We start from the raw sequence: 14286 nt of genomic DNA on the forward strand, positions 1-14286 counted from the left end.
CTCTATGATATTTGAAATACCCGAATGATTTTTTCTCCAATGCGTTGAACGGAATGATTTTTTTTGAATCACATAGATGTCGCTAGTCGTTTTGCATTCACCACTTTATCAGTTAGTAGTAACCTTCAAAAAAAATGTTGAAATTTCATGATATTCTACTTTTGACTTTGTGAGTTATTTTGATAAGAGTGACACTTATTTTGTTATTTTCAGAACAATGGATGGAAAATAATTTTCTGTTTGAATTTTATACTGCTTCTTGATGGGAAAAATTACCGTTCAAGCAAAGCAATGGCTTGAAAACTGTTATAAGGACTCTGCTTCATTAGAGACAAACAATTGAACGTTGGTTGGCTGACTTTAAACGTGGTCGTAGAGACATCGATGATGCAGAACGCAATGGACGTTCAAATGAGGCAGTAACACCAGAAAACATTGAAAAAATCCACGAAATCGTTTCGAATGATCGAAAAGAGAAGTTTCGTGAGTTAGTTGACATTGTAAAGAACTTGTTGGCTCTACATTGCGCGAGCATTTGTCTATAAGAAAGCTCTGTTCAAAGTGGATGCCGCGCGATCTCACTGTTGACCAAAAACAAGAACGTTTTGATGATTCTGAGCAGCGTTTGGCCATGTTTGAACATACCAAACCGACATTTTTGCGTCGATATGTGACAATGGATGAAACATGAAATCATTACTTCACTTCGGAATCAAAACGATCGTCATCTGAGTGAAGAACAACTGGTGAGCCTCCTCCAAAGGAGGAGCGAAAGCACAACAATCGGCTGTGAAGTTTATCACCCCTGTATTTTGGGTTGTTCGTGGTGTAATAATCCACCGACTATGGAAAATAACATCAACAGTAAATAATTTATAGCGTTATAAATTTCAATCGGACATGCATGACGTAACTCTAGGTGTTCCACAAGTCTCTATTTCAGGCCCACTACTATTTTTAATTTTTGTTAATAATTTACCAAATCATATTAAATACGGTGCCACCACTTTTTATGCTGACGATACCACTGTTACTGTGTCGGATGTTACTGAGGAGGAACTTCACCACAAAACTCAGGTAACGCTTAACGAAGTATATGCGTGGTATCAAAGAAATAAACTCATTTTAAACCATGGGAAAACAGTGTTTATGAGTTAACTTCAGGAGACCATTAACACCCGGCTGCAATTTTGTTTTATCTGAAACAACTAAGTTCCTTAGCACCTTTATAGACGGCAAGTTAACATGGGAACCACACATTGACCACATCTGCAGGCTGCTTGATAAACAATGAATCTGAGGAGTGCCAGATGATGACAGTAGTACCAACTGTCGAAAGCGCTCGCAGATAATTAATAGAAGATATAAAGCTTCAAATCCTTGAAATACTCAAAATGAAGGAAAATTAGTTGCATCAATCAAAATATAAAGTATCGTAATAAATACATTTTTATGGCACTTTTTTATATATAGCTGTTTTCATTATTTTTTTCTACTTCAGAAAAAAATATAACGTTGATCAATATTTGTTTATAACAAGTTGTTGAACTAATAAACAATTAAATAATAATTTTTTTTGCCAAACTATTTGAAAGTGTGAATTATGATTTTTGAAGCAAAATTATTTCTTAATTATTTAAACAATCAAAATTAGAAAAAAACGATTTTAAACAATTAAAAATTGAAATTAAGAAAAAAAAGTTTTTTATTCATAATTACCTCTAGACAACAAAATAGCAAAAAAAAATTTATTTCAAAAATATTGAATTTCTCTATTTGTTCAAAACAGTTCAATGGAATTCAATAAAAAATTACGTAAAAAATTCATATCCTATGTTAATTACTGCCATTGTTTAATGTGAAAAAAGACATAGTTAAATATCAATTGAAAAAAAAAATGTATCAACAATTTTTAGATATTTCATTCTGCAATAAAATTGCAATTCTGTTATAAAAAATCATAATAACCAAATTAATGAATTTTTATGAATTTTTATCGCAGGATCGTGTGGAGTATATATATCAAAAGGGCTCCACGAAGTTGAAAATTTATAGGCCAGTTATTTATACCTTTTATCCTATTATTTATGCCAACGGAAATTGAGAAAAAATTTGTTAGTCAACAATTGAATAACTTTTTGGAAAATGGTGATAAAACTTTTTTCTACGGGACTCGATTCATTCAAATGTTAGGAAGATACTAGATTTTTTCAAATTTTCAAAAATGACATAACATAAGTTATGAAAAAATCATTTCTTTTGATAAACTCTCTTTAGCGGCAGCGCGCGCATGCCGTAACAGCCGCGCGGAACCCTATTTTCAACGTCAAATTAATAATGGAGATAGAGTTTCGGGAGTCGAGACTTTTTTATCAGAAATTTCCTCCTCTTTAACGAGCATTTTTTCAAAATTGCCTAGACAATGATATTTTTTGAGTTATTAACGAAAAACTAAATACCATTTTTTTATTCTTATTTTGTTATCAACAATTGCAATTTTTTACCTGCACCAAAATCCTTCAAGAACATTCTTCTAGACGTAATTCCGAATCGAATGAGCTATCGCTCATATTTTTAGGACCTTTATATCAATTTTTCATGTTTTTGAACTTGTTGATTAGACTATCATAAGAATATGACATACATTCAAAACAAAGTACCTAGTCAAAGATGTTAGTAAAAAATTTATGAATAACCTTGATTTAGGATTAGTGGAGTGAATTGTATCCACAAAAAGTACAGGACGTTTTTTTGTAGAAAACTTTATGATGAATGGAAAGGTGACTCGCTCTATCGAACTATTGTTGATTATCGCTGAGGACCATCCGATAACATATTATGATCATAATGTTTCGAAAGCTCATATACTAACCGTATACTTGATTTTAATATTTTCTTCAGAAATTTCAGCGTCTTTATAGTAGAAATCCTTAATTTTCTTAGTTACTTCTTTCACCAACTGTTCGTTGTGTGAAATATTCATGTCATATGGTATATCTTTCTCGATACTTTCAGACAGTGGTCCACAATTGTTCACTTTGCGGATGAATCCATACAGCATTCCTTCCAAAGAGTTGTAACCTATGATCATTGGGACCTGATGACTTCTTCCAGATTTTATTATTTCGATTGGTTCTTCGCACAAAAATGCTCCTTCGTGTGGATATTCGATAACTGGTCCAAAGGGGCGCACCTGACCGGGTTCAAATTTCTAAAAAATAGAAAACAAAACAGTGTCACTGGAACTTAGAGAGAATTCACTTCATTGATAAATGAGAGCCTATTTATAAACTATTCAATAGAACTTGAGTTATTTGAAACATGAAAAATGTAAAAGTTAACTGACCAATGTATTCAGATTTTAGTGAGCCACTGAATCAACGATCCGTTTCGATATTGAAATCGCTTTTATGATACTTGAAGAAAACAATTGAATTTACTCACTTCCCCATTTTTGAATGCGGCATTCACTATACTTTTCGTTGTGGCTCTTCGGAGTTTCTCTAATATAGACTTTTCATCGGTATCATCGTAACCCATTCCTGCAGCAATGTCAAGGGCATTTCTTCTACCTCGGGCCCAGGAATTCAAAGCAGTTCCACTTTGCATGATAGCCTTGTGGAACAAACCTAAGAACATGGCAGGATTCCTAACCACATATTCATTTTATCCATTTCTGAATGAATTTGTCACAAGCCTAGCGACCAGTATTTATTATTTTCAGATAAACTACGGATCATTTTCAGATTTTTGTTTAATTCAAGCACAATTTCTCGCACTTCATGATTATTTCAAACCAAAACTGTACTGGGTGACAGGACACCTCAAAAATAGGAAAATCAATTTTCTCACACCAGAACTGAAACACTATGGGGAAAAATGAAATGACTAAAAAAATTTCAAACGATATTGATCAGATCACCAATCTACGGTATTGATCAGAAAAAAAAATTGAATCGTTGTGAGTACCTAGTATTAATTTAGATTGGAAAGAACATTGCAAGCTCCTGATTTCAAAACCCTCATCTCTCCACTATATGTTCAGAAATCTTAAAGTTGATTTGACACAGCAACAATTAATAAACTTATACGACGCACAAGTGAGAAGTCGTCTAGGTATGGTATTTGCCTATGGGGAGACTCTACACTGTCGAATAACGTCCTCGTATCACAGAAACAAACATTAGGTGTATTGCTGGTAAGAAAAAAAACTATTCTTGTCGAGAAATCTTCAAGATTTGAAATTCTGACCTGTACAGGCCTCTAAGTATTTGAAGTCTGTATTATTGTGTTCAAAAATAGGGATTTGTTTTTCATAAATAACGATTTTCACGAATACAACACACGTCGTAAGAATAATTTACGATCACCACTCTCTAAACGCAATATTTCCTATAAAGCTCCAGCTTGAATCGGCAACAACTTACCTTCCTCCATCAAAAGCTTAAAACATGAAATCAAAGGATATCTGGTTGAGAAATGTCTATACTCTTTGAATTAATCTTTTCAACTTGAACTTTTATTCAATTTATATGCATATCTATTATGTAAACACGTTTTCGTAGTGTTATATCATCCTTAATTTATTGTTATTTTTCTTTTGTACATTAATTCTTCATTCAAATCCTGACCGTACTACCATGCGGTTGTATTCATGACTCTTTCTTATACAACTGTATGTTGTCTTAAAGAAATAAAGTGATTTGATTTGATTCAACATACTTACTTAGGTTACGATTTCATTATTTTTTTATCTGATCAATACCGTTGATTGCTGAGGCGAGTGGTATGATGACAGATACCCAGGACCTTCAGAATTATTTTTTAGCTTTTAGTAGAATATCTACATCATTATTATTATTTTTTCATCATAAAAACATTTCTATTCATTTTATTTCTGCTTGTTTTAGTTTTATTATCATTCGCCATTTCGTAATAGAAATCAAAACGGTCGACCCTACAGAGGTCTAATAGAGGAGCAACAATATGTGCTTGAGTCTTGAGGAGAAAACGCTAACGATATATCATTTTTATTCAACCTAATGCCGCACAGTTCTGGGCACGTTTTATCCTTCCACCTTACTTTGGGTGGTGTATCGTTTACGATTTATCATTTTGAGCCACCCTAACGCCACACAGTCGTCGACACTATACAAAATCTTGACTTGGGTGGGAGATTCATTCTTGTATCCCGATTCTGAGTTGACAAAGTTCTTTATATATACTAATTCTTAAGGACAATATACAAGCACTACAGAAACATCTTTAAGGCGCTCTGAGAGCGGAGCCTGTGCGAAAGTAACGATTCATATTGGATTTGAATGGAAGTTGCAAGTGATGTTGGCGTCTCCAATGAGTAGGATGGCCATTTTCTGGATATATTCCAGCTGCTTCAGGGTATGCTTAGAAGCGGAGCTTTATGCATGTGAACAATACTCAATAGAAGGTCTGATCTGAGCTCTATAAAGCATCAAAAGTTGCTGAGGTGTGTAAAGTTTTCTGGTTCGGAACAGTGTTCCAATCATTTGAGAAGCAGTTTTTGAAATTCCAGTGACAAGATTAGTGTCAATTTCAACCCCCCAGCAAACTTTTCGAAGCAGAAAACGGAATTGCCTCTCCACATATTATTATATTCGGTTCGAAGACATGTATCTTTTTGAAGAAAACCGATGCCTAGGTTTTTGTGGCATTGATAAATTGGATTTGCATATTTTTCATAGTGTATTACTATAGTACTTCAATCCCTGTCATTTGATACTCATATTGAGGATAGGCTAGGTCCGAAGTGAGTGTGTCTATTCAACCCTTTACCGCAACCCGTAAGGGTTCATTGTGGCTCACACCTATTAACACTCGACCAAATAAACCCAGCCTCTTAACGAAGCCGATTATTTCGTATGGCGAGCGGTCTTTCATGTGAGATGGTAAGAGTACGGCTCTGCCGAATTTTAAAAACCTGATTTGATCCCCATCAGGGCAGCACAGATGATGTGTTTTGCTGTTTTATCCAAGTCTCTGCATATGATAATTCAAATGACAGCGACCTATAAGAAGGCCTGTTAGAGATCGTAGTTCATCCATACTGTAGTCCAACATCTGCTTGGTATCAAGCTTCGAAGATTCTTCCAGAACTCCATACATCTTCTCGTCATCCAGGTGTTCAATGTTTTTTTGGCGAAGCCTGAAGCGATGCTAATGACAGGTTCTGTTCCGATGAAGCTGCTTGCAGCTTCCTTGCAAGGGAGTCAGCAGCCTCATTGCCTTCCGGGCCAGTATGGCCAGGAATCCAAACCAGAGACAATCCGTTGAGCGTTCCTATCAAGGAGAGTCGTTTTTGGCAATTTGCTACTATATTGAGGTAGTTGTGAAATTATATGTAATCTACCATTTTGTAGCTGCAGCCATGTTGCATTTACAATGATATAAATTTTATTGAATTCAGTTAAAAAAAATTTGGCATCTTCATACAAAAAATTTAGGAATCTTTCAAAGAAAGGGAGCAATTAATTCCAAAATAAACTCTTTATGGAGATGTTCAGAGTACTGAATAGGAAAAGTGTTTTTATATATTCAAATATTCAAATGAATGTAGTTGTTTCAAAAGTTTTTTTTTGTTTCGTGTAATACAATGATTATATAAAGTAGTTGTTTAGAGAAGGCTTCCTCACAGAAAAACTGCTTGAGCAAATCAGGGATTGGTTCTTGATAATCATAGAACTATCTGTTGCTCGTCTCGTCCCAAGTGAATGTGAGGTTATGTATTATCAGATTGTTGTTGAGAAACTTCTCGTTTCTCTCTATTTTTCATTTTGTTCCCCCTCTTTCTTTGTTATTCACTGAATGACTCCGTTCATAGCCATCTTATCATACTTATTCACTCGTGTTTTCGCCATTCGTTTCTAAAACTGACCCAAATTTTCATTTATTTCTTGGCTCTCACCAATGTTATGTTTTTCTGTAGGTTTTTCTTGAGGTATGCTTGATGAAATACCATAACTTTATGACGATTATTCAAAATAAAGTATTTATCTCATCGAACTGATCTGCCTGTATCTCAATACGTTCTTTCATATATTTTCGGTCAAAATAAAGTTGCGCTGTTGTCGCTAGACTTTGTGAAGTTCGTTCCAGTTCGTTATTCCTCCAATCTATAGAGGGTTAGTTTATCGCGCTATATCACGAGAGACACAATAACATACAAATCATGAACAAATTATAATCGACGTACCGTTTGTAAAACAAGCTGATAAAAGAACCATGTTTATCGAATTAGGTGACCTCACATTTATAGTGTACTGCCGAACTGAAGTGGAAAATTTTTATCAGAAGCCTAAATGAGAAACAAGACTACAATAAGAACAAAGAGAAATTAGTAAGTCGGGATAGAGCAGAGCATGTTTAGACCAATCATTATAAAATCCAGTGGTCAGTAGTGAAAATGATCCGTAGACAATAATGTTTGTTCAAACTGAAGTTCAAAGAAGCCAAATACGTACCGAACAGCAACTTGCTTATGCAAACTAATGTAAGAAACCTATTCATCTACCTATTATTTCAGAAAAAGTTAGCACACCTCTGACATAATGAGGCATTCCAAGGCATGTGAAGAAGAAAAATGGATGAAAGCAATCAATGGAAGTGCAATCAAATGCAATAGGTGGAAGCTATGAAGTTTCAAAGCCTCAAAATTATTGAATTGTAATTTTTTTCAACAAAATAAAATTTCATTCTCCCTTAGTTTTGCAGCGCCATCTTTAGTCAATGCTCCTCTCGAAGATCAACTCACCTTTCGATAGAGGAGATAAAGTCAGGTAATGAACTGAAGCAGCTCCAGCACTCTCTCCAAAGATGGTGACATTATTTGGATCACCACCAAAATTGTGAATGTTTCGCTGAACCCATTTTAAGGCAAAAACTTGGTCTTTCAGTCCGGTATTCCCTGGTATCCCCAACGATTGGTCTTCCAGGCTCAAAAATCCTGTAAAGTAATATATATTTCCTTCCTCGCATATAATTTATTCATACTAGCACAAACATATCTAAGATCGTTTCTTGAAGTATATGAGATTGTAGACAAATTTTATTTTTGTAATTGTTTTTTTTTTTGTTTGATTTCAGTATTTCTAACCATCATTACGACAGGTGAGAAAGTTTGTACGGAGTATTCAGAAATTTCCCACCTGCAATATTTTTTTACAGGAAATGATAAGAAAAAAGGAAGAATCTCAATTCAATCAGGAGTCTATTTAAAAGATGGGAGCATAATCTGACTGAGTTCCGTCCAAAAAAACCCAAAAGTTTGACCGCACTGTTAGCAATAGTTGATATTTGAATACAAATTACTCCTTCTTTTATTGAAAAAGTGTTTCATTTCAAAGTTGTACCATACATGAGGTTTGAACAGTTGAGTGATTGCAATGAAATTTGCAAAGAGGTAATTCTTCAAATAGGTTTTTTCTACCATTTCAATTGCTTACACCGATTTCAAAAACAAATGCGATTTTCTAATATATCAGTTGATACAATTTTATTGGGTCTCGATTTATGTTATCATATCAAAATTTGAAAGTCGAGTATTATTGACGGTTTCAATTTCGTTTCACATTATATTTTTCTCCGCAAAATTTGTCATTTTATTCATGACTCTGTGGTTGAAATGCCTGTTCTAGCTTCAAAAGTGAATTCATTATGTCTTTCCCTAGAAAGTAGATATTTGAATATGAAAACTCCAATATTGATATTTTGTGTCAATTTCTCACATCATTTGTTGATATTTGGTCCCAAACCGTAGTTGGTATAAATAATCATATAGCATGAACACGACGACAATGGTAATTCCTTTCCAAAACCGAAATTTCACATGTCCGCCGCGGCTTTTCACTGGGAGGAGTGCATCTGAAACGTCCAATTTTCTATGACGCTAGTGCATAAATTAGGCTGAATTTGACCCATGACATGGCTTATGTTGGCTTTGAAGACCGCTGTGGTTTGTGGCTTAATCGTAGCTTCAACAAGGCGGCCGTTATCAACTGTCAAAGTTCGGAGGTCTCTGTTGGAAGACCCTACATATCAATGGACACCATATGTTAGGACTAGTCGGTCCTACTGTGACTTTCTTTGATTTAAAGTCGAAATAAACCAGGAATCAAACGTTTCAAGTCAAGTAATGAATAAAAATGCCCCTATTGAAATATGTAAGTATCAATCAAAGTTGCCATAGTTTGACTATGAGATATATGATTCAATCAAGAAGGGATAGAGCATATTTAAATCGAACTGCAACAACAACAAACAAGATAAATGGGAAATCTTTAAACTATTGAGAAATTATGTTGTCAATCTCTTAAAACAAAAAAAAGAAATATATTATTTTGACAATATTGACAGATATGTGGAGAACTTTGAAGAGACTGGTTAACAGTAATAGCTATAATGTCTCGAATGGCATATATTTTGAATCAAATGAGCATAATCGACTATTTACGAGTAACATAAAAATGGCGTGCGGTTTTAATAATCATTTTGTTCACAGTATTAATGATATTATACAAAGTATAAGCATCACTGAAAGTTGGCACAATGTAAACAATAATTTATATTGTGAATTCGAAAACTTTGAAATGTTCTCTATGATAGATTTGCGGAAAATAGTTAGTAACCTAGACAATAAATTCTCCATATATGAAACGCTGAACTGTAAAATGATCAAAGAGATCTTCGAAACCATCGGTCATATTATTCTGAACTCAATTAATACATCTCTATATACAGGAAAAAATACCATATAAATTGAAAAACAGTACTGTTATTCCTATTCCAAAAATCAGTTATTACATTACGTCACTAAAAATTCAATTTTGATAAATAATCAATCGGGTTTCCGTAAAAACTTCTCATGTGAAACAGCATTACAGCTCACAATATGTTATATTAAAACTAACTTGGATAACCGGAAATATGTTATTGCTGATAGAGAAATTATGTTATTGAAATTGGCTCAGTATGGGATTGATGGAAAGGTGTTAGAATGGTTCAGTGGTTATTTGAACAATAGAAAACAGAAAGTCCGTTTTAAAGATGCACTATCAAATGAAAAAGACATTGATGTAGGTGTTCCCCAAGGTAGCGTTCTGGGCCCACTTCTTTCTGTTTTATATTTGGACGATATTGAACTTTTTATTGAATTTGAGTTCATAAACCTATTTGGTGATGATACTTTGCTTATGTGTAGCGATATGAATTTAGATATAGCTATTCATAAAATGGATAGGATTTTAGGAGCGGTAAATGAGTATTTATGCACTGAAAAATTGAAGTTAAACGTAACAAAAACAGAAGCATTGATATTCACCACGAAATATAAATACAGTTCTCTAGATATCAACGGTATAAACCTCAATATTAATAACGAAAAAATTGAAGTTGTGTCATCAGTCAAATACCTTGGTTTTCAACTGGATAATTTCTTGAATTTTGACAATCACTTTGAATATATACATAAGAAAATATCGAAAAAACTATATTTTTTCAGTAGAATAGCACAAAATTTGTCAATGCAGTCCAAAGTAACAGTTTACAATTCCATTATTCAACCACACTTTGATTATTGTACGTCATCATTATTTTTATTCAACCTCAATAAATTAAATATGCTACAAAAACTACAAAATCGAGGAATGAGAGTAATCTTGAAAACAAATCGCCGTACTCCCATAAGAAGTATGCTTGACTCTAGTATACAAAATTGTGAATGGAATGGCACCAGAATATTTTAAAGATTACATCAAATTCAATAAAAACATTCATAATTATAATACAAGAAATTCCAATAATATACATATAAACAGACCGGCATTCGGAAGTACTATGAATTCGTTAATTTTTAAGGGCTTCCACGAGTTCACTGAATTACCTGAAGAAATAAAAAAAAATATCCATTTTAAAAGATTTTAAAAGAGCACTTGAAGAATTTAAAAATAAGGAATAGAATACAAATTGTATAGTCATGTGTAACTATTTGGGATATTATTGGCTATCATTTATTGTTTTTTCATTTATTGTTTTCAATTGTTTTCAATTTTTCATTAGGGTATTTGTATCTGTAATGAAACCAAATATCACTGTTTTAATAATAATTCAATGTATATATGTACCTATATTTCATTATTCATTTAAATTTTACTTAAAATATGATACTGAAATCTTTATATGTAATATTCACTGTCTGGCTACATGCTAGTTCAAATCTCAAATTGTTTAAATTTAAATTTTTTACATACATTTTATTTCAATGTGCTAGTGTTATTATTGCACTCATAGATATGTATATTAGGTTACCTATTTCAATAAAGATTATTATTTATATATTTATTTTATCTGGGTATGGTCATCGGTTTCATAGGTGCCACTCTTGATTTAGCACTCACGAAAGATAATTTGAATTTTTCATCGCATTCAAATCTCAGATAAACGACAGCTGAAAAAGCTTTCTCACTGCTGTCACAAAAACCATGTAGTTCAACTTGTTTCCTTTCATACAATCCGATACCATAACATCTAGGTAAACTCATTTCATTAATTTTTGTCAATTTGTCTCGAAGTTGTTTCCATCTTGTCTTCATTTCTGTGGATAACTCATCCTCGCATCCTATTCTAATCCTCCATAAGTTCTACATGAAAATTTTGAATTTCACCACCAGTGGGGATAGAAAACCTGACGGGTCGAATGCAGACATGACCACATTCAAAACATCTCGTTTCGTGGGAATCTTGGTTCTATTCAAGATTTTTGAGTCCAATTTCTGATGGTTCAGCAAAAAAGTAAAACAGTCTGCTCCAGGATTCCACCAGAGTCCTAATACTCTCTCAGGTTTTTGAGTAAAAGTGCTGAAATTTTTCTGATTTAGTGTTCGAAGATTCACAGGAATTTTTTCAATCACTTCCTGAAAATTATTTATCCTTTTACGTATTTCAAATCCGGCTTTCTCATGGATTTTTATCACTTTCAGAATCAGTTCAATTGCTTTTTCTTTTCTTTCTGTATTATCCAGAAAACATAATGTTTGTCGATTATTGCCCTGGTTGCTTCTGGAAATTTTGAACAGAATTTTTCAGCGTTCCTATTTTTAACGAATTGTGCCATCGAGGGAGAGGAAGCTGCTCCAAATGTCATTGCCTTCATTTCATAAATATCCGGTTTTCTGGACCTATCCATTCCTCGCCAGAAAAAGCGCTGGTCTGAGCAATCCTCATCTCGAATGAAAACTTGGTGGAACATGTCTCGAATATCTGTGCAAAATGCGATTCTCTCGTGTCGAAATTTCCGCAAAATTGATGTCAGATTTTGTAATAAGTCTGGACCTTGTAAAAGATGATCGTTAAGACTGACCCCATTCGATTTTGCCACTGCATCGAAGACCAGTCTCAATTTTACCGGTATAGAGGGGTTAATTACCCCAAAGTGGGGTAAACACCACATTCTAGGACCACCTTTCCCGGCTTCAGTAATATCAAGCTTCCGAATGTAACCTTTCTCCAAATATTCTTCAATTTTTTCGCCATAATCTTTCGCAAAACCAATATTTCTGTCCATTTTTCTCTCCATACATTTTAGACGATTAAGTGCCACTGCTTTACTATCAGGTTGTGTAACATCATCATTCTTCCACAATAGACCTACTTCAAAGTTATTTCCAACATCGATTTATAGTATTTTCCATTATTTTCAACCCTCTATCATCATCTTTAAATCTTCCATTTTCTTCCGGGCTTCTCATGTCAAAATTGTCAATTTTGAACGAGTCTCCCACTAGATTGTGAATATCTTCATCAATTTGTTCTTGAGACTTACAGCAAACGTGAAATATTAAAGACGATTCATCAGCAACTTTTCCCTGGGGGTATCTGCCATGTACTATCCATCCCAGTGATGTTTTTGATATAAACGGTGCATTATACATTTTCCTTGCAATAGTGAAAGAACATTGATCCTGACCAATAAGAATTGTTGGTTGTGCATCATAAAAGGAAAGTACAGGTGCTTCTTTGATGTATGGATAGATTCTACTCAGGTATCCGACATCAATGGTTTGTCTTGGAAGTGAGAATCCACTCACAGTTCGAATTTCATTCATTTTGTATGTTTTTGAGTTCTCTTCCATTGAAGTAACCTCAACTGTCACTCTTTTGGAGTTTTCTTCATTTTTGGTAACATTGTCAAGCCACTGGTAGCAGAGTGACTCAACCGGTCCATCCAGTCCTAATTTATGGTCAATTTTGCTATCTATCATTGTTGTCGTAGCTGCCTCTTCTAGTAGAGCAAAGTTAGAAATTTCTTTTTTAGGTCCTCGGACTTTCACCGGAATTATTCGAAGAAGGATTGTGGGGTTATCTTGTTGGAAAAAATTAATTTTTTCAATTCGACTTTCCAGTCAGACATCTTCATTTGGGTTTGAACAAAAACTTGAGGCTTCGTTTTCTTTTTTGTAAAATTAAGGTTATGTAATATGTTGTCGTGGAATTTTGGGCATTTTCCAATTCCACACTTTTGTTTCAATCTACATGAGTACATATTGTGACCTGGTTTCAAACAGTAAAAACAGAGTTTTTTCAAAGTCACAATTTTCCATATTTCGTCGATATCTGGTTTTTTGAAATTTTTCTGTCGGATAAGTGGTAACTACTGAAGTCACCACAACTTGATGCAGCTATTGCGATTTTTCTCATCCAAACAGAAACTGTTTTCAAAGTAATTTCATTTTGTAAAGAATATTCCTTGGCCCATTTGAGTCTCAGGAATGGGGGTAATTTAGTAACTATTTCATTCAAGATTGATGGATTTTTCATATGTCCTGTATTTTCAAAGAGTTCCATAGTAGTTACTAAGTTTTCGATAACATTAGAAAATGGTAGATATGTTTCAAACCGTCATTCCCTCGGAGGAGAGGCTGGACGAACTTTCTCTATTAGATTTGAAATTAAAAATTCAGGTCGTCCAAATGTAACTTTAAAAGTTTCTATTATGTTCATAACATTATTTGGTGAAACAAAAAGAGGTTGTATTACATCTCTAGCCCTTCCTTTTAAACATCTTTGTAGTCGGACATATATCAAAAAGTTTTACGGAATGTTCGAGCTGACTGTAGAACAAAGGCCAGTCCTCTGGATTCCCATCTAAAATCGGCAAATTTGTTGGAATATTGTCTGTTTTTTCTGAAAATTTTGATTTATTTATCTTCAGAACGTCTAAAATCTTATTAAAATTATCAGTAGTCATCGTTATAAAAT

The 14286-nt window shown here is 33.7% G+C and overlaps 1 protein-coding gene across 1 annotated transcript in view; it reads right to left on the minus strand.

Moving 5' to 3' along the window:
• LOC111511263 (uncharacterized) overlaps positions 1 to 14286 on the minus strand; it is a 62258-nt gene that overhangs the window by 34752 nt on the left and 13220 nt on the right. The window contains exons 4-6 of the mRNA XM_074186339.1: positions 7787 to 7978; positions 3445 to 3629; positions 2873 to 3211 (exon numbers count right to left, since the gene is read on the minus strand). Coding sequence (XP_074042440.1) covers positions 2873 to 3211; positions 3445 to 3629; positions 7787 to 7978 — 716 coding nt within the window. The remainder of the gene's footprint in view (positions 1 to 2872; positions 3212 to 3444; positions 3630 to 7786; positions 7979 to 14286) is intronic.

Source organism: Leptinotarsa decemlineata, unplaced genomic scaffold, assembly GCF_025532065.1.
Source record: "Leptinotarsa decemlineata unplaced genomic scaffold, Ldec_3_MD MMD2_tig00078422_RagTag_RagTag, whole genome shotgun sequence".
Taxonomy (NCBI): domain Eukaryota; kingdom Metazoa; phylum Arthropoda; class Insecta; order Coleoptera; family Chrysomelidae; genus Leptinotarsa; species Leptinotarsa decemlineata.